The sequence below is a fragment of the Oryctolagus cuniculus genome, chromosome 4, assembly GCF_964237555.1.
Source record: "Oryctolagus cuniculus chromosome 4, mOryCun1.1, whole genome shotgun sequence".
In the NCBI taxonomy this organism is placed as follows: domain Eukaryota; kingdom Metazoa; phylum Chordata; class Mammalia; order Lagomorpha; family Leporidae; genus Oryctolagus; species Oryctolagus cuniculus.
In genome coordinates, this window is record NC_091435.1 from 12,227,208 (window position 1) to 12,247,773 (window position 20,566).

Here is a 20,566-nt window from a genome sequence, read left to right on the forward strand (position 1 = left end):
AGGCCACAGCAGAGAGCTGGACAGGAAGAAAGTAGTCAGGACATGAACCAGCCGCAGATGGAGGCTTATCCTACTACATCAGAGCACTGGCCCCAATAAATAAATCTTTTTTAAAAATAAATCAATTTTGAGTTTAGAAATTTTTTATGCTGAGCTAACATCTTAGATATTAGACATCTTTCTCTCTTAACTTTGATTTTATTTTTTAACATTTATTTATTTATTTGAAAAACAGAGTTACAGAGAGGCAAAGATAGAGAGAGGGGTCTTCCATCCTCTGGTTCACTCCCCAGATGGTTACAACAGCTAGAACTGGGCCATCTGAAACCAGAAGCCAGGAGCTCCTTCTGGGTCTCCCATGTGGATGCATGGATCTAAGCACTTAGACCATCTTCTACTGCTTTCCCGGGCCATAACAGAGAGCTGGGTTGGAAGTGCAACAGCCAGGACATGAACCAGTGCCCATATGGGATGCCGGCACTGTAGGTGGTGGCTTTACCTCAACCTTAATTTTTGATGAGTAGCAGAAGTAAGAGGGTTTTATTCCCTCTCTGCATGTCTTTGCCCCAAAATTTCCACAATTAATAGGACAGAGAAGACAGCTTATATTAGAGAAGGGAAAAATAAGTCAGAGTTGGTGTTTATGATTAGAAGATGCTTGACCTCGGATTTCAGGAAGCTGCAGTTTATTCTGTGTGTCAACACTTTTTTTTCTAAACAGTGATAGCTGAAAATATGTGGGATCCTTTTTCTACAACACAGACTTCAAGAATGGTTGGAATTACGCTAAAATTAATAAATGGATATCCTTCAGTAGTAAATGCAGAAAATAAAAATACACAGGTAATGCAATTATTGTCTTCAGGAAGCTTCCCTTGCACCCCCTTCTGAAAATGCCAAAGACTTGAGAGAAGGAGTGGCTATTCTAAACCAGAAATCTCATTTGAGCTGTGGAGGCCTTTTAGAGCCTGAAAAATACAGAATTGGGGTTACTAATTTTCAGTATTAAAAAAAACCTATATGGAAGTAAGATGTTATTAGTCGAGATAGCCTCTCATTTGTACTTTTTTTTTTTTTGACTACCACACTCCCAATTTGACTCATCAAATGTCCCTTTAAGAACAATTTCTGGGGAAAAGAAAATTGTAATACTACTAAAATGGTTAACAACTGATGATCTAAATGTTAAAACATTTAAACAGTGTGTAAAACAACTACATGTTGTTTTGTAACTTCCAAATTTAAAGTTGCTCAGTAGATATTCACTCGAGCTGTTGAAACATGGAAGGGTTTATCGTTGTTGAATTTTCAGCAACCTCATTTTGAGAAGAAGCAGATGTTTCTGATCTTGAATTTTTGAGGGACTGAAAGATTCCTAATGGCTTATGCATGCCACTTTCTGAGGAATGAACTGAGTAGTAAGTATTGATGACTTCAGAGCCTTCTGTGAGGAAATTAAAAAAAAAAAAAACTGAGAAAATGGGTCATTCGAAATCAGTACCCAGTTTTTTTATCGTCCTCCACTTTTAACTCTAGGTTTTCCTAAAGGCACTTTTATTGAGAATGAGAAGAACTTTAGATGATGATGTGTTCATGCCTTTGTATCCCAAAAAGTAAGTAACTATGATGAACATTGAAAATAGTATTCTTCATTATCATTCAAAGAAGGCTTCTAAAATTCTGGAGAACTAAAGGTAGATCCAAATAGGAACTCTGCTTGTACCAGGGGGGTCGTTTCCTGAAGCAGAATACAGCATTTAGTGCCCCTGTCCTCCCTCAGTATCTCAGAGTCGATTCCCTTTGCTTTTTCTACATATTATCTTCCTGAATGTAATTGTTAGAAAATTTGGGAAATACTTAATTCTCTTATTTACCTATTTTGCTTATAGAAATCTAGTAATCATATGGCACCTACACATAAAATATTTGACCATGGTCTATTTCTTTTTTTTACTTAGTGTCTTAGAAAACAAAAATTCGGGGCCTTATTTGTTTTTTCAACGACAGTTTTGGTCTTCAGTTAAGGTAAGTGTTTTTAGGATTATTTAAAAACTTCAAGTGTTGTCTAAGTTTGCATATGTTTTTGAAAAGTATTTTAGTGTTTTTTTTTTTTTTTTTAAGATTTATTTATTTACTTGAAAGTCAGAGTTACACAGAGAGAGGTCTTCCATCCTCTGGTTCACTCCCCAATTGGCCGCAGTGGCTGGAGCTGCGTTGATCTGAAGCCAAGAGCTTCTTCTGGGTCTCCCACATGGGTGCAAAGGCCCAAGGACCTGGGCCATCTTCTACTGCTTTCCCAGGCCACAGCAGAGAGCTGGATCAGAAGTAGAGGAACTGGGACTTGAACCAGCGCCCATATGTGATGCCAGCACTGCAGGCAGCGGCTTTACCTGCTACGCCGCAGTGCTGGCCCCCTTAGTGTTTTTTAATTTAAGGGTTATTTGTTTGTTTGTTTCAAAGGTAGAGTGTCAGAGAGAGGGAGAGACCCAGAGAAGGGAAGATCTTCTCTCTGCTGATTCACTACCCAAATAGCCACAACAACTGGGGCTATCAGGCTGAAGCCAGAAGCCAGGAACTCTGTCCAGGCCCGCGCATGGGTGACAGGGTCCCTAGAACTTGGGCCATCATCTGCTACCTTCCCAAGCATATTAGTGGGAAGCTGAATTGGAAACAGAGCAGCTAGGATTTAAGCTGACACTCTAATGGGGATGCCCCATCTCAGACAACAGCTTAACCTGCTGCACCACAGTGGCAGCCCCATATTTTAGTGTTTCGTTATCTCTATAGGCTTAGATCTATTTGTAAACACAATGTCTGTGCTTTGCAAACTAATTGTATTCCAAAAAATTACCCAGTTCCCACAGGAGAAAATTAATTCCGGGTTTCAAAGTAAGGTCCAAACTGCACAACAAAATGGCTAACTAAGCCACAGTTTATTCAGCAAATAGAGTCCGTGCTCTTCTCAGTTTTGGTGATAATAGTACTGAATAAGGCAGACGTGGAGCCTTCCTGAACTTTATAATCCAGCACGGATGCAGACAGCAAACCAGAGGTGTGCAGACAGCAAACCAGAGGTGTGTGGTTTAGGAAAAGGAAAACTGCAGGTGGTATGGGAGCATCTGCCAAGGGGCGCGCGAACTGTGACTAGCCAGTTGTACAAGATGTCGTTCCACCCTGAGGAAGTGAGATTAGGTTATTAGACCAGAAGCTGTTGGCATGCCTCTCATCTGCAGAACAGACTAGAGGACGTGGAAGCACAGGACGGCTAGAGCTCCGGAGGAGGGAAAGGCTCGGGGTGATAAGGACCTTGTGAAAGGCTTTGCTCTTTATCCTGAAAGTTACAGGAAGCCGTGGAAGAGTTGTTTTTTCTGTTGACATACACTCGTGCTGTTGAGTGTAGTTTTGTGAGTTCTGATGAATGAATATGGTCATGTCATCAAAGATGTGGAACACTTCATCATCCCTCAGAAGTCCCCTTGTCCCTTTATAGTCCAGCCCATCCTGACCCCTGCCCTCCTCCCTCCTGATCTGCTGGGTGACAGTCTTTGCAAGCATATCTGCTGCAGGGAATTATGTAGCAGGGAGCCTTTCGAGTCTGACTTCTTTCTCTTATGCATTTGAGATCCGTGTGTGTAGTGGTATCTGTAGTTCATCCCTTTTTACTGCTGAGCAATATTCCATCATGAGGTAGATACACAGGGTTGATTTTTGTTGTTTTCATCCATTATCTAATTGAGGGACAGTTGGATTTTTTTCCACTTTGGAGTAATTATGAATAAAGCTATGGTAAGGGTTTTTTGAGTACACGATAGGTTTTCATTTTCACATGGATAAAACAAAAAGCTGTTTCCCAGGGTGTGGACTTAGCCTAGTGGTTAAGATGCTGATTGAGACACCAGGGCCTGGGTTCAGTGCCCGGCTCCCGCTCCTCATTCCAGCCTCCTGTAGTCACCTGAGACCATGGTGATGGCTCAAATAATTGCGTTCCTGCTTCCTACATGTGACACCTATATTGAGTTCCTAGGGCTTCTGGCTTAGCCCAGGCCATTATGGGGATTTGAGGAGTGAACTAGTCAGGGGAGCACTTGTGTGTGTGCTAGGTGCCTTGCAAATAAATAAAAATGTAGAGGGAAAAAAACCCTGTTTTCCAGTGATTATTACTGTTTTGCATTCTTTACAGCAGTATATCAGTGATCTAATTCTTGACTCTGACCACACCTGTGTTGTCGTCATCCCACTAGGTGTATCGTGGTATCTCATTGTGGTTTTCATTTGCACCTCTCTAATGGCTGTGTTGAGCATTCTTTATGCTTTCGTGAACTTGTTTTGCTATCTGTATGTTCACATCTTCACTCATGTTTTAAATTGATCTTTGAGTGCCATGTCCTACGCAGAAGTCCTTTATCAAAGATTTTTTTTTCCAGTCTATGACATGTGCTTTCATTCTGATGTGTGTAGAAGTTAAATTTTGATGAAGTCTTATTTATTCCTTTCTCCTGTTGGGGATTGTGCTTTAGATTTCTAAGAAATTTTTGTCTAAGAGAAGGCCACAAAATTTTTATCCTGTCCTCTTTTTTTTTTTTTTTTTTTTTTTTTTAAGATTTATTTATTTGGCCAGCACCACGGCTCAATAGGCTAATCCTCCACCTCCGGCGCCAGCACACCAGGTTCTAGTCCAGGTTGGGGTGCCGGATTCTGTCCCGGTTGCTCCTCTTCCAGTCCATCTCTCTGCTGTGGCCCGGGAGTGCAGTGGAGGATGGCCCGAGTACTCGGGCCCTGCACCCCATGGGAGACCAGGAGAAGCACCTGGCTCCTGGCTTTGGATCAGCGTGGTGTGCCAGCCGCAGTGGCCATTGGAGAGTGAACCAACGGCAAAGGAAGACCTTTCTCTCTGTCTCTCTCTCTCACTGTCCACTCTGCCTGTCAAAAAAAAAAAAAAAAGATTAAAAAAAAAGATTTATTTATTCATTTGAAAGTCAGCGTTATGCACAGACAGAGGAAGAGAGATTTTCCATCTGCTGAATTATTCCCCAAGTTGCTGCAATGGCCAGGGAGTGCCCACGTGAAACCAGGAGCCAGGAGCTTCAGTCTGGGTCTCCCACGTGATGGCAGGGGTACAAGTACTTGAGCCATCTTCTGCTGCTTTCCCAGGCACATTAGCAGGGAGCTGGATCAGAACAGGAGCAGCTAGAACTGAACCAATACTCATGGGTGCTGGTGTTGCAGGAGGAGGCTTAACCTGTGCACCGGCAACGCCAGCCCCTCTTATCCTTTCTTCTAGAAGTTTCATGGTTTTAGGTTTACATTTAAATGTATAATCCACTTCAGGTTAATTTTTATTATAGAGTTTGAGGCTTGGATTAAGATTCCTTTGTTCCTGTTTGTTGGAAAGACTATCCTTTCTCCCATTGAATTGCTTTGGTACCTTTTTTGTGATTCATTTGACCATATATGTGTGGGACATGGAAAGGCTTTTAGCAGGGAGTTATGTGAACAAATTGCCACTTTTCAGATAATCTCTCTGGAGCTAGTGTTATGGCACAGTGAGCTAAGATACCACTTAGGATGCCTGCGTTGCGTATTGGAGGGCCTGGTTCAAGTCGTGGGTACTGTGCACTTCTGACCCAGCTTCCTGCTAATTCACCTGCGAGGCAGCATGTGACGGCCCAAATACTTGGGTTCCTGCTGCTCATATAGCACACTCCGATGGCATTTCTGGCTCCTAGCTTCTGTCTGGCCCAGCTGTTGCTGGCATTTGGAGAGTGAATCAGCAGACACGCTCTCTTTTTGTCTGTACTTCTGCCTCTGTCACTTTGCCTTTCAAGATTTTTTTTATTACTTTGCTGTGTTAAGATAACAGATTGAAGGGATAGTAGTGACGAAAATGGGAACTGATGTTTATTGTGTATTGACCCTGTGCCAAGCAGTACCACTCTTTATATAGATTATTTCAGTGAGGCCTCAGAGTGATCTGTAAGGCAGACACTGGACTTCTCTCCTGATGGGACGGTAAGGCACAGAGCAGCCCGCCCAGGGTCATTCCTAGCTCAGAACAGTGCCTCTGGGGCAGCGCTCCTCTGCTGGGATGCTGTGAGAGGATACCTAGTGCCCTAACCTTCATTATATATGATGAATCCTCTTGTTTCCCATGCATCTAGAACTAGCTGTGTGTCATTGCCCTGGAGAAAATTGAGTTGAGTTTATTTGCTGAGGATCCCTGCTTGAGAAAGGCTGCTTCATACTCACATTCGTAATCACTGGAATAAATGCAGGTTCTGAAAGAGACGATGGCAGCTTAGATCAGGAGGGTGGCAGTAGCACTCGAGCCGTGAGCACATGAGGAAGTGGCAGAGTCCCAGAACCTGAGGGACAGGGCAAGAGTGACAGCCAGCATGTGGCCTGAGCAGCCGACGGGCAGGGTTGAGAAGTCACTGGACGCTAGGAAGTTTTATGGTGGGTTGGGGTGGGGCTTCCACGCTGCAGGAATGGCTTTCACTTGGTGTGTATTGAATTGAAGTGGCTTGAGATGTCCAAGGATAGAGCTCTGTCCAGGTTTCTGAGATCTGTTAGCCATGAGTGTTTAAGTCAGGGAGAAGAATCCCCCACCTTTCTAGGGCAGCATAGGAGTTGCTGAGGCATAATTCTGAATGGAAGACACTGATGGAAGAATCACTGTGGCTCAATAGTACTTCCTGTGGTCCTGGGAAACCGGCATTTGTGCTGATAGATGCGACGGGCACCAGCTGCGTGTGGCAGTCCTCCTGGGGAGTGTGCAGACCCTTCAAAAGTGGGGAGTAGCACTCTGGCAATTTGAAATTGGCAGTTTCATACGTTATTTACTATGTCACTAATTTATACTTACCATTGCTTCTCAATATATTTTTTCTTCTTTCTAGTTATTAGGAAATTTCCTTCAGTGGTATGGCATTTTCTCCAATAAAACTCTTCAGGAGCTATCAATTGATGGTCTGTTAAATAGATATATTCTCATGGCTTTTCAGAATTCAGAATATGGAGATGACAGCATCAAAAAAGCCCAAAATGTGAGTTTAATAATATATATATAGTATGGTTTCTAAAGCACATAAAGTGAATTAAGTTTTGTTTAAAAAGGGATTTGAGAATTTTATGAAAAATCACTTTGATTATTGGGCATGGGACAACATTGATGATTAATGTTTGCCTCCCTGGAATTTCCAAACCTCCATGGCACTTTTTTAATTTTTTTCTTTTAATGTAGCTAATAGAAAATCTTAAATTATATGTAACATTTGCATTATATTTCTTTTCAAATTATTCTTAAAATTTGCATAAAGGGAACAGATTTCATGTATTTCATATATACAGTTTTAAGAACATAATGATACATCCTGCCCTACCCTACCTCACTGCCACCCAAGCTCCTCCTTCCTTAATTTTTTTTAATTTTTTCAATGACATACTTTTAATTTACTTTATAATCACAAACTTAACCGTCCACTAAATGAAGAATTCAACAAGTAGTAAGTGGAAAAAAAACCACTGTTCCTCAGGAGTATAAGCAAGGGCTATAAACAATAATCAAATTCATAGCGTTTTTTATGTAAAAATATAAGTTGTTTTCTATGTATAAACACATCTATTTATCTGTCAGTTTTTTTAAGTATTAGTAAAAGTTTTAATATCTGGGTAGTAACTTCTTAATGGTTGAATTAATGTCATTTTCAGTGTTACTGAATAAATGCATTTTTCTCTGATTTAAGAAATAATTTTAATATCTTTTCCATTGCTGTGATTCATTATGTAATTTGATCTTTAAAAATATTTTGTAAACAGTCATAAAACTAATGAGGATTTGCGGAAGTCCCTTAAAATTAAAATTGCCATGTCCCTTCAATTTGAGGGAGGTCCTTTTGCTTTGTGGCATGAAATGTTTCAGCTCATCTTGTGTTTGGACTGCCCCACCCCTGGAATTGGTCGTCTCTCAGGACCATCACTGGGTCCTTTGGTGGTGGGTCTTTTCTACCCACTTGGAGTGATTTCCCCGACTAGACTGCCCTCTTTCAGCCTCGCCTGCTTAAGCTTTGGCGCTCCGTGCCAGGCTGCTGAGACTCGCCCTGGGCTACCCTGTGTTATGGATACTCTCTTAATCTCACTCTAAGCCAGCATGGGTCCCCACTCCCAGCATGAATGTCTACTGACTGATGTGTTGGGGGTAGGGGAGAGGCTACAACTTCATCATATTTATACTACACATGTTTCCACATTGAGAACTGTTGATACGGGAGAACTCAATTCATTTAGGGCATCCTGGAATACTGGGAATTGAAGCAACTGGCTATCAATTTTATGTATGTAATTCATTTAAATTCCAGACGGATTATTTTTCTTTTGAGTACCTGACCCCATCAGTTGAAGTAACAATTTAGGAATGGTGGCAGAGTTAAAATAGGAAGGTTTAAAAAGCCGTTCACGGTATATTAAATACTATAGTCCAGATCAACTCTTCCAGCCAATCATTTATACCCATTATCTAAACTCAGCTTTTAATGCTTTCTTTTATTCTAACTATTTAATTGTATATCTTTTTTTCTGCCTAGGTAATTAATTGTTTCCCCAAACAATGGTTCATGAATCTGAAAGGAGAAAGAACTATTTCTCAGTTAGAAAACTTTTGTCGATACCTTGTACATTTAGCAGATACAATTTACAGAAACAGTATTGGGTGCTCTGATGTAGAGAAAAGAAATGCAAGGTAAGTTTTTTGTAATTACTTAGTAAAACAGTAATCTGGACTTTTCTTTAGTCAGGTTTAGTATTATTGAAATGTTTTAAGTAGATATTTAGATGTTTCCTTTGTATTGTAAATTATCAAAATACACATATTTTTTGTATTTGCAGTTTTTAATCTTGTTTCAATATGTTATTTATGAAGGTATTAAAAATTCTGGTAAGGACCTTGCCCCTGGGGAATGAGTAAGACATTATTTTCCATGTTTCCTCCATGAAGAATCGGGTGGATCCCTGGCTCTTAGAGTGTGAGGAACTTTGACCGTGACCGTGACCTTGACCTTGAAAGATTCATTATGCAGATGGAAACTCTGGGGTAGATGAGCATTTAGAGTTCCCCACAGTTAAATCCCAGTTTTGCAGCATCCGTACTCCATGTTGTGTGTGTGAGTTTGGGTTTTGTTTAATTTTTTAATCCATAGCATGGACTCCTGATTTTGGGGAACAGATTATGCATAATTTTTGTTAAGGGCTGTAAGGAAGGAATGGAGGAACCATTATCCTTTCTGTGGACATTCATGTAATGAATGTTCAGTAATTTTGGGATTAACTTTGAGCATAAAATGTAAATAACAACTTAGTTTGAAAGTTTTCTTTTTAGGGCCGGCGCCACGGCATATTCTCTGCCTGTGGCGCCGGCACCCCGGGTTCTAGTTCCGGTTGGGGCACCAGATCCTGTCCCGTTGCTCCTCTTCCAGTCCAGCTCTCTGCTGTGGCCCGGAAAGGCAGTGGAGGATGGCCCACGTGCTTGGGCCCTGCACTTGCATGGGAGACCAGGAGAAGCACCTGGCTCCTGGCTCGGATTGGTACAGCGCACTGGCTGTGGTGGCCATTTTGGGGGGTGAACCAACGGAAGGCAACCTTTCTCTGTCTTTCTCTCTCACTATGTAACTCTGCCTGTCAAAAAAGTTTTCTTTTTAATATTTTTATTTCATATATTCTTCCTGATGTCAGAGTTTGGTTTTGTTCCATCACAGCTTGTGTGTATCCATGTGACAGAACTTTGCGTGTCCTCATTCTCCTTTCTCTTGTTGTCTTGTGAGACAATTTGCTGTCTTTCACAGTAAAATTTTAAAAGTGGAAGCAAAGTCTGTAGTGGTGAAAGTTCTTTGGCAGGTGATTTTGGTTTGTTTTAACTTTGTTCTTTGTCATTTTGGTTTTGATTGGTATCCTTGGCACTAATTATTTTAAGTAGATCTGTTTTTTAAACATTGATTTACGTATATTCAACAGAATTATTGGGAGTTAAATATCAACAAGCAGTATTCATTAACTCTTCTATAATCCAGTAATTCAGCAACTATTTAAGTGCCTGTTCTGTGCAGTACCCATAAAGTAGGTTGCAAAGTTTTACAAATTGTAGTCCTTTCCTAGAAGATGCTTACTACAATTTTGTAAAGGAGATAAGAGTTAACAATGGCATAGTGTATGGCTTTTCTCGTGAGTGGTTCAAATTACATGTTCAGTCGTTCTTAAGGTATGGCTCCTGGGCCAGCAGCATCAGCGTAGTGAGGAGCTGGCTAGGAAAGCGAGGTCTCAGGCCCCACTCCAGGCCTGTTGTGGGTGTAGGACCGGGTAATCTGTTTTAACAGTCTTCTAGGTCATCCCTATGTATGCTAAAACCACTTCCTAAGAAGAGTAGGAACGATTAGTAGCTGGGATGATATGGAAAGCCAGTGCTGGCTTTGTTTAGTGAGTTTCGGAGGAGGAGAAGTTAGGCTGGGTCTTGATGAGTTGGTGATGAAGATACACAGATACGGCTGGTTCCAGATGTGCTCCAAAAGACTTGGGACTCTGGTTTGGGGAGGAGTCTGGAAACATGGCTTTCTCTTCTTTTTAGATACTAATGAAAATTGTTGATCTGAATAATGGATCTCCTGCCTCTGGGCTACATATTTAAGCATATACAAGCTTTATTTTATATGGATAAACATAATTTTTTTTTCTTGCCTTAGATCGTATATCTCTTAGCTGTTTTCCTTCTTTAAAAATGTTCAGAAAAATTGCAGTCTGTAAATAAACAGTCATAAAGTCACTTGATAAATTTTGCTTTAATGTACTAATAACAAGATGCTGTTATGTATTTTTCTCTTTTAGGGAAAACATAAAACAGATAATAAAACTCCTTGCAAGTGTTCGTGCTTTGGATCATGCTATGTCTGTTGCAAGTGACCACAATGTGAAAGAATTTAAGTCTTTAATTGAAGGAAAATAGATCTGTGAGACTGAAAAGCCTGCTTGTTTTAATACCATTCCCAATGTATAAATTTTGTATATATGTAAAGTTTCTTAAACTGTAAAATACTGATTCTTGTTTTAATACAAAAAACATTATATTCAATACTGTGTCCTTAAATGAGATTTCTTCAGAATGAAAGGAATTCAGCTTATTTCCAGGAGTCTATGAATGTTTTCCTTACTGCCTGTCATACTTTGTTTACACAAGTATTTTGTATGGTCACTCAAATTAACCCTCTCAGTTACTTGTCCTCTGTACGCGATGTGTGCAGTGTAGATGGTGTGATTATGCATTTCCATGTCTATGCCGCCGTGGGCTTACTTTCACACTGGAGATTGGCAGTGTTTTCTGCAGAGGAAGCCTCCTCACAGGGAAATGGCCTCGCAGCAAATTGTTTGAGGGAAATGACTACACTACTGCAACAGAAGGGCTGCCAGGTGACTAAATGATCACCCTTTGGTTAGCGTGGCTCTCAGCAGAGCTGTGCTGCCTGAAAATGGGGAGTTTTAGTGGACTTAGTCCTTGAGTGACTGTAGACGTTCTCCCTCGGATCAGCGTCACAGTCAAGTGTGGGTTTAATGTGGACTCTAAATAATATATGCAACGTAGTCTCAGATGGAACATAGAAGTTTAATTTTTGAAAATAATGATTCCACCACCTAACTGCATGGTTTGTGCTGACCATCCTGTCTCATTCATTTTTCTCCCTGCCCAGCTTACAGATACATGCATTTGAATTTTAGTAGTCTCTCATGATATTTAAAAATCCCACATATGTGAGTTATATATGCAATAAAGATTACTCCTTGCTGATTAGCCACACCCAGGCAATTTAATATCCATGGTCTTCTATAATGTTTATACCACATTGTAAATATTCAGAGAACTTGTTTTAAAGTTTATGCTTTCTGAATCTGTGATTTTCAAAAAAGGAACTTTTTGGAAATTAAGGACTATTGTTTGATAATTGTATATGTAATTAAGCTTTAGCCAAGCATTAAATTAATTTTTAAATATATTCTTTGTTGAATTTTACTGGCATTTAAAATGACTAATATAGAGAGACTATAAGTAGGCCCATATGCACTCTTGGTCAGGTAATACTTAGAACAGTGTCAAACACTCTAGTTGCTATGTCAGTTGTTTCACAAAATTTTTTAAACTTTGCACAGCAGAGAGAGAAAGCACAGAGAACTCCCATCTACTGGTTCACTCTTAAGATGCCCATAGTAGTCAGGGCTGGGCCAGGCCAAACTCCATCCAGGTCTCCTGCATGGGAAACAGGGGCCTCGCTGCCTTGGCTGCCACCTGCTACCTTCCAGGGTGTGTATCAGCAGGAAGCTGGGGGAGGGTGGTGCTGGACTCAAATCTGGACACTCCAGTACACCCAGCTGGCAGTGATCACTAGGCCAAACACCTGCCACACTCTGTCCATTGCATCGGGCAGGGACACCGCTTATCCCTACCTGCTCGCTCTAGATGAATCCTTTGTTACACCTAGTGGTCTACTAAGTAGAATTAGATCAGAGCACGTATTCTCAACTTCAGTGGGATAAAATGTACAAACACGTGTGGCATATCACAGGCATATCATTGGGGTCTTAAACTATGTTTCCAAACCCATTAGACAATCACTCTTCCTGTAACTGTTGAAGATTATTTCTTGTTTGAAAAGCAGAGTGACAGAGAAAGAGATCTTTATCTGCTGATTCATTTCCTCAGATGGCTGCAACAGCTGGGGATGGTCCAGGCCAAAATCAGGAGTCCAGAACTCCATCCGAGTCTCCCACATGGCTTGCAGGGACCCAGATACTTCAGCCTCCCTTTGTTACCTTCCCAGGGGTATTAGTAAAGAGCTCGGTCTCGGTCAGAAGCAGAGTAGCTGGGACCCCAGTCTGGGATGTTGGCATTGCAAGTGGCGCCTTAATCTGCATTGCCACAACACCAGCCCCTGTTATATCTGTTTTTAAGAACTCTTAGAATACACTCCGAAATGTTCTATGAAATCCATCATGTTAATCTAGGTTTCAGGTAAGAGTTTGAATATTGTTCTAGAACTTTGATATAAAGTGATTTCAGCCATAGAACTGTATATAAAGAATGGTTTTCATATCTTCAACCAAATTCTTCATTCCTGAAATAGCTGAAGGGCATTATTTTTTGTGAAAGGAATTTTCAAATTCATAGCTAAAATTGACTTTAATAAAACTGAGGGGAGCTGATGTTGTGCCACAGATTAAGCTACCACTTGCTGTGCTGGCATCCTAGTTCAAGTCCCAATTGCTCCACTTCCGCTCCAGCTCCTGCTAATGCACCTAGAAAGCAGCAGAAGATGGCCAAGTACTTGGACCGCTGCCACGCACATGGGCGATCTGGATGCAGTTCCAGACTCCTGGCTTTGGCCTAGCCCAGCCCCAGCCATTGCGGCCCTTTGGGGAGTTAATCAGCTGATGGAATATCTCTCTCCCTCTCTGTCATTGTGCCTTTCAAATAAATCTTCCAAAAGCTGTTTTTTTTTCTTTTGAAGCAATGTATAAATTAACTCCAAAAAAAGGTGAGAAGCATTTTTGAAAAAGGAAAGTTATTAAAATAATATCAACCACAACATAAAGTGTGGTTAGTATATTACAGTCTGTGATGGTGACTCGCCCATATGCCTGTCCATGCCACTGGTGTCTTAATGCCAGCCGCCTGCTCGTCTGCCCGCAGGCTTTTCCCTTGGCTTGTGCAACAGGCTGAAGTGTCCTGGAGCTACTGTCTCTGGGAGCGGCCCTCAGCCAACTCACTGATGTCTTAGGTAGGAAAACAGTATGGTTCCCATCATCTCTCGGTGTTCTTTGGTTGCTGTGAGCCACAGTTGCTTGTAGTGATAGCTTTCCTGGCCCCTAGAATTGGCCAGAAATTGCACAAATCTTAACAGTAAATACCTTAAGTATATTAACATGTAGAAGTCAAGGTAATTGTGGTATAACTGGTAATCAGTAAGGCTTGCCTGCTTTGTGCAGTTCAGGGAGTTTTGAGAAAAGCTTCATTTTGTTTTAGATGCTAATTCTTGAAATCCTGAAATCCAGTATAAAGATGATCAAATGTAACCAGCTGCAAGAGACAATATGAAAATGTAAGTTGCTGCATTGTAGTGGTTCCTTCTGGTTATAAGAGGTCTTCTCCAACATGGTGCTGTCCACAGAGTAAACAGTGTTGTCAGTTCCTGGTAATGACAGAGCGTTTGGTCTCTCGTGACAAGTAAGTGGGAATGGGAACAATTAAACACTCAAACTTCATTTAGTGAGGACAGTGAACTACGTCTGAGTGCTGGGAGGTCTTACGCTCCAACGAGGCTGTCAGTGTGGAAAACGTTTTGAAGGCTGCCCTCCTGGACAGAGATCTGCCAAGAGTTCCCATCTGCCGACAGCAGCTTCAGACCACCTAGCAAAGACAGGCTAACTGTGTTAACATGCGAGTGCTGGTGTGCAGTGTAGATGGGCAAACTCCAGCAGTCTTAGAGGCTCCGATCACCCAGTAAAATAAGAATACCATTTAAAAATATATTTAGAAAAATGTGCATTATATCCCACATTTAATGACTCAGAATATGTGGTAAGTTATAAACGATTTGATAAATCCTGCAGGAATCATTTTAGGCCAGTTTGTAAAGACACTTTGACCATGTAACCTTACATTTGACATTGAGTCTTGGAGAAATTCCATAGACCCCTGCTGCCTCGGCTCCAACACCCTGCGGTTCAGCGTCTGCAAGGCCAAGCCCTGTTTCTGGCTCGATGCTTTGGTCTGAGCATCCTTGTGTGTCCATGCTTGCTTCTCGTGTTCCAAATGAAAACACCATTTTTGTCTCACATTCCTGCTTTGCTCTAGTGGTAATTTCCTACCTATGATAGGTGTGAGTGTTCAGTCTTGGATTTTTTTTTTTTTTTTTTTAAGATTTATTTATTTGAAAGGAAGAGACAGAGAAAGAGGTCTTTCACCCGCTGTTTCCCCAAATGGCTTTTACAGCCAGGGCTGGGCCAGTCTGAAGCCGGGAGCCTGGAATTCCATGTGGGTCTCCCACATGGGTATCTGGAGCCCAAGCACTCGGGCCAGCTGCTGCTGCCTTCCCAGGTGCATAAGCAGGGAGCTGGATCAGAAGCAGAGGAGCCGGGAATCCAACTGGCGCTCTGATATGGGATGCTGGTGTTTTAGTGACGTAACCCACTGCACCACAACATCGGCCCCCAGTCTTGGAATTCTTAAATTTCATTCTCTCAATGATTTTGCACTCATGTTTACTAGACTTTCTTCCTGTTTATAGGATTTCTACTTTTCCAGTTGAAACGCTGATCCTTCACTTACCATAACTTACTAAAGCAAATAACTATGCTATTTGTAACCTCCAGTGTTGCCTTTCTAGACCACTGTTAATTAACAAGGAGCCTACTAACTGACCTCTGCAGATTACCTCTATCTGTGTAACCTGAAAAGAAGCTGTTAAGGGTAATGGTATCAGACTATTAATATTTCTCAGTTTTGCCATATATTTTCTAGCATTTTTAAAGTAGGCTTTACTACTAATTCATATGGTAAACACCTGTCAAAATGCATAACCTTGGGGCCAGCTTTGTGAGCAACAGTTTGAATCCTGGCTGCACTGCCTCTCATCTGGTTCCCTGCTAACGTGCCTGGGAAAGCAGAACAGGCCCAGTGAGAGAACCCACATGGAGTTCCAGGTTCCTGGCTTCAGCCTGGCCCAGCCCTGGCTATGCAGTATTTGGGGAGTGAACCAACAGGTGGAAAATTTTCTTGCTCTTTTCCATCACTGTGCCTTTCAAAAGAGATAAATCTTTAAAAATAGCCTTGTACCTATGCTCTAGTTTTTAAAAGTACTTTTTGAACTAATCATTAATCTCTAAAAACAACCATTCATTGTGTAGCAATGTTTTGCCAGTGAATTATGGACCACATATATGTTGGGAGTCCTGTAAATTTCTCACAAGTGTCCCTGTCATTAAGTGACATATGACTGGAAATAATCCTTGTTATAGTTTGCCTAGGACATACTATTAGGTTCAGGCAGATACTGTCCCCACGTGAGAATAATTTTAATTATAGAAATGGCAATTGCATGTTTCCATCTAGTAGAGTTTGCTGCAGGAATAAACTTGGTCACAGATCAGCATCTCAAAGTCAGGGTGTTTGCTATCAATCCGTTCAGCTGGAGCTGACAGCTGAAACTGCTCTGGGGTAGGCGTTTTGCATAGCAACTCAGGTCACTGCTTGGGACACCCCATATCCCACACTGGAGTGCCTGATTCAAGACTTGGCTTCTCTGCTTTTGATCCAGCTTCCTGCTAATGTGCGTCCTGGGAGGCAGCAGATGATAGCTCAAGTACTTGGGAGCCCGCCACTCACATGGGAGACCTGGACAGAGTTCCAGCCCCTTGGCTTCAGCTTGGCCCAGCCCAGGTTGTTGCAGGCATTTGGGGAGTGAATCAGGGTATGCAAGGTCTCTCTCTCTCTCTCTCTCTCTCTCTCTCTCTTTCTCCTCCCTCCCTCCCTCCTCTGCTTTCCAAATCAAATGAGAATAAAACATTTTAAAAATTAAACACCAATGTGAGGATTTGTATTGACCTCAGACTCAATGAATAGATGGTCATTTAAGCTTTGTATTAGTTTCCTGGGCTTCTGGAACAAATTACCAAACTAAGTGGTTTAGAGCAACAGAAACTAATTCTCTCACAGTTGTGGAAGCCAGAAACTACAAATCCTTCCTCCTTTCCAGCTTCTGGCCACATTGCTCCAGACTCCATTTCTGTCTTCACATTGCCTTCTGTGTGTCCACTTTCCTCTGCCTGTCAAGAGGGCATCAGTCAGTCTCCGTCGACCATCAGAATCTCACTGAGCAGCTTTTGTGTGTAACTAAACCCGTGTTTGGGGTCAGCCCACTCCAAAGACACTTAAAGTTTGGTGGAAGTCCAGCTGTCTTCAAATGTTGCAACAGACAAAAGCAGAAGTATAAATAATAGGAAACAGGGACAAGAAAAAAAATTTAAAGATTTATTTGTTTGAGAGGCAAAATGACAGAGACAAGTTCTTCCCTGCATTGGTTCACCCCCAAATAGCTGCAACAGCCAGGGCTGGGCCAGGCAAGTCAGGAGCCAGGAGCTCCATCCTGGTCTCCCACATGGGTGGCAGGATGTTAACATGCTGTACCACAATGCTGGACCCCAGAAATAACATTTTTTTAAAAAGCCATTAGTAAAATGACCCTTAGTTTGTTCAAATCCCAGACATGTGCTCATTTCATGCCTAAAATATCTATTTTGAAAGGATTTGGCAAAGCTGTGGCTTTCAAACAACTTTAGCAATAGAGTCTTGCTACCCTCAGCTTGATTTGAAGAGAAGAAGCAATTCCAACTCGGAACCCAGAAATTTTTCTCTCAACCTGCTTTGTCCCAGATGGGGAGGAGTCAGGAAAAGGCAGAACCCTTGTTTCCCACTCCGAGCAAGGAAGGTTTTCTCTAGCGCAGAGACACAGCCATGGTGGCAAGGATCTTGGGTTTGGGACGAGCACGTCTGGGTTCAGTCCCAGTACCCACTGAGACTGAGTGAGTCCAGCCGTCATCGCGGTAATGCATTGACACCTCCCGAATGTGTACTGAGGCTATAAAGAGGCATAATATCAGAAAAATCGAGCAAGGAAAATGCCATTCTCTCTCCTATTTAGTTATCCCTGTCAAATGCATCATTCAAGTGCAATGGAGTCTCTTGGGAAGCAAAAATGACCGGCTGCAGGCTGATGATTGTGCCATAAGTTTAATTCTGAGGCTGCTGCAAAGAGCAAACCGCTTCTGAGGAGCCCCCCACGCTGATTCTCGGAGCTACACCCAAGTTCCTTCGCGTTGTGCTTCTCCACTTGGAAGGGGCTCCTTTTCGAAAATGCTACGTCAGGGTTCTGAAACCTGGGTGGCTCCTGCTTTTCTGAAATGCTAAGTCACATGACAGGGTCTGGAAGGGGAAATGATTTTGTGCAATATACCAAGTTTAAATTCTGCTTTCGCTGTTTACATAAACGCAAAAGGGGGAAGAAGTCAAGAAAAGGCAAAGGCAAGTGAAAACCGTTTTTCAGAACGGTGTGTGCCCCGGGTTTTCGATTCCTGCTGGCCCTGCGGGTTTTGGCTTCATTCTGTGAGAAACCCGCGGGACCCAGGGCTCTCAGCCAGGAAGCGTGATCTGCTGAAACATGCGGATGACAGGGGAGGATTCCATGTGCCTGGAGTTGGCGAGAGCTGCTGTCGGCCAGGGACAGCCACGGTGACCCCCGCCTCAGTCCAGCCATATTCTGTCTGTGGCCCGGCCTCTGAGATCCTGGCGTGTGCCTTTTCCTCTCTCCGTCACACATACAGTTCTCTGAGCTCCGGACACACGAGAAGAAAAGGCAGCCAACAACCGGTCCAGAGCAGGCCGGCAGTCGCTTAGGAGGCGCTGGGCGCCGAGGGCCGCCGGACACCATGGACAGCTCTCCAGGCGCCACCTGGTTGGCCCGGCGAGCCGGCGGGTCCAGCCCTCCCCCTCGCCCGGCGCTCGGCGGGGGCGCCAGGGGGTGGTCCCGACGCCCTTCCAGGGCACGTCTCCATACCCAGCCCCCGCAGCTCTCCCCAGAGTCCCTCCCTGGCGCCCGCGGGGAGGGACAGAGAGCGCTGGAGAGCCCACGCGCGGGGGGCCAGGGAGGCCGAATCCGCCCTCTCCCGGCGTCGCCGGCGGCGGGACCTTCAGCTGCCTCCGAGGTCACGCCGCCGGTGGCGAAGGTCGTTGCAGGTGCAGGCGGTGGCCGTCCACCGGCGCGGGGCCCCGCCGAGCGCCCCGGCGTGGGCGGGGCCTCCTTCCTGAAGGCCCGCCCCTTCCCCCGCAGGGGGCGGGCCTTCCGCCCCCGTCCGCGGCGCAATGCGGAAGAGATGGGTCTGCTGGAGCGGAAGTGACGTTTCGGGCGGCTGTGGCGGCGGCGGCTGCGGGAGGAGGAGGAGGAGGAGCCGGCGGAAGAGGTGAGCCAGCCGGCGGCGGGGCGGGGGCGGGGAGCGGCCGCGGTCAGACCCACCGGCAGCCGGGCGGCGGGTGGACGCTTCCTCGGGCGGTCTCCGCCGCCGCCGCCGCCTCCACCGCCGCAGTGCGAGGTGACAGGGTGCGGGCGGGGTCGCGAGGAGACCGCGGCTTGTGCCGGGCGCCTCGTCGGGCCGGGGCTAGGGTGACAGCGGCTGTCATCAGCCTTGCCGGCGGGAGGCGGACAGGGTCGGTCTGGGCGCCGGGGCATCTCTTGTGGCGCATCATGGAGGCGTTGGGCTGCTCACTGCCCCCGCGCCCCTGGGCGGGACCCCTCGAGGGACCCCGGGCAGGGTCCGTGCCCCGAGTCGCGACTGCGGCCGGGTGGCCGTTCCCCGCCGGCCGGCGGCGGGCACCTGCGCCGCCGCGCGCGGGAGAGAGCCTGGCTGCGCTCCTCCGTTGGCTCCTCCGCCCCGCCGGGAGCTTGGAGCCAGCCTCGCTCGCCTGCCTCCCTTCCCGCCGCCTCTCCGTCTCCCCGCGCCGAGGAGCGAGCTCGAAGTTTCCGAGCCGTTTTCCCCTTTCGGCGTAGGGACAGACCTCGGAGCAGGAAGCTGATAAACAACTCCGAACGACAGACAGGCTCAGAGACAAATTTCCCTTTCGGGAAACGCATTAAACGGGAAACGCGCCCCTTAAGCAGACCGTTCGTGGACTCCCGTCGCCAACACCCTGGCATGCCTTGCCCAGAGCCACCCGGGAGCTCCTCCTGGGCTTGCTTGGTAAACGTGGTGACGACCCGTCTTTCGGAATAAACGGTCCCCCCCCCCCCAGCTCCCTCTTTCCCCACCACCCCGACTCCGTAGGGAGAGGTTTGTGGGTGCCCGGCTTCATTGGCGTCGCCTCGCCCGCTGTCCGCAGGGCTGCCTCCGAAGACGGGAGAATGGCGTTCAGCAAAGGATTCCGGATCTATCACAAGCTGGACCCCCCGCCGTTCAGCCTCCTCGTGGAGACTCGGCACAAGGAGGAATGTCTCATGTTCGAGTCCGGGGCGGTGGCCGTGCTCTGTAAGTCCCCGCTCCCGCCGGGTCAACCGTGTTTTTTTTTTATTTTTTTATTTTTTTATTATTTTTTAAGGAGCAGACCCTCTCGTAGCGCAGCGAGCGGGTTTGTGCTTTTCTGTCCTCTGACGCAAACCTGTTTTCCCTGTGCGCTCTTTCTCAGTTAAGTTTCTGTTGGGAGGTGGTGCAGGGTTTGGTTACAAGGCTTTGCTTGCTTGGATCCTTTGGCTGCTGCCTAAAGTAAATTTTTTTTCCCCCAAAGAAATGTTGTTGCAGTCTGTCTCATAGCACAGAAACCCGTAACATGGTTTGCTCGGCATATTACACTTTTGATAGGTCGTCTTAACTCAGAGTAGTGGGTATCGTCGGAGGAGGTCGTCAGATCCTTGTGTTTTCATTAAGAGGATTGTAAACAACTTCAAGACGTTCGTGTTGATGCGGGATTGATTTTGCATTATTTTAATAGTTCTTT

General features: G+C 44.6%; 2 protein-coding genes across 33 annotated transcripts in view; both read left to right on the plus strand.

Moving 5' to 3' along the window:
• Positions 1-10,984, plus strand: part of PAXBP1 (PAX3 and PAX7 binding protein 1) — a 37,508-nt gene extending 26,524 nt beyond the window's left edge. The window contains 6 exon segments of the mRNA NM_001171418.1: positions 722-843; positions 1,537-1,613; positions 1,959-2,025; positions 6,897-7,043; positions 8,580-8,734; positions 10,867-10,984. Coding sequence (NP_001164889.1) covers positions 722-843; positions 1,537-1,613; positions 1,959-2,025; positions 6,897-7,043; positions 8,580-8,734; positions 10,867-10,984 — 686 coding nt within the window.
• Positions 10,985-18,888: 7,904 nt separating this feature from the next.
• Positions 18,889-20,566, plus strand: part of SYNJ1 (synaptojanin 1) — a 105,860-nt gene continuing 104,182 nt past the window's right edge. For 26 of the 32 annotated variants that reach the window (XM_051858816.2, XM_051858818.2, XM_051858805.2 and 23 more), the window contains exons 1-2: positions 18,889-19,041; positions 19,955-20,100. In XM_051858816.2, coding sequence (XP_051714776.2) covers positions 18,944-19,041; positions 19,955-20,100 — 244 coding nt within the window. In that variant the 5' untranslated portion in view covers positions 18,889-18,943. 32 annotated transcript variants of the gene reach the window in all.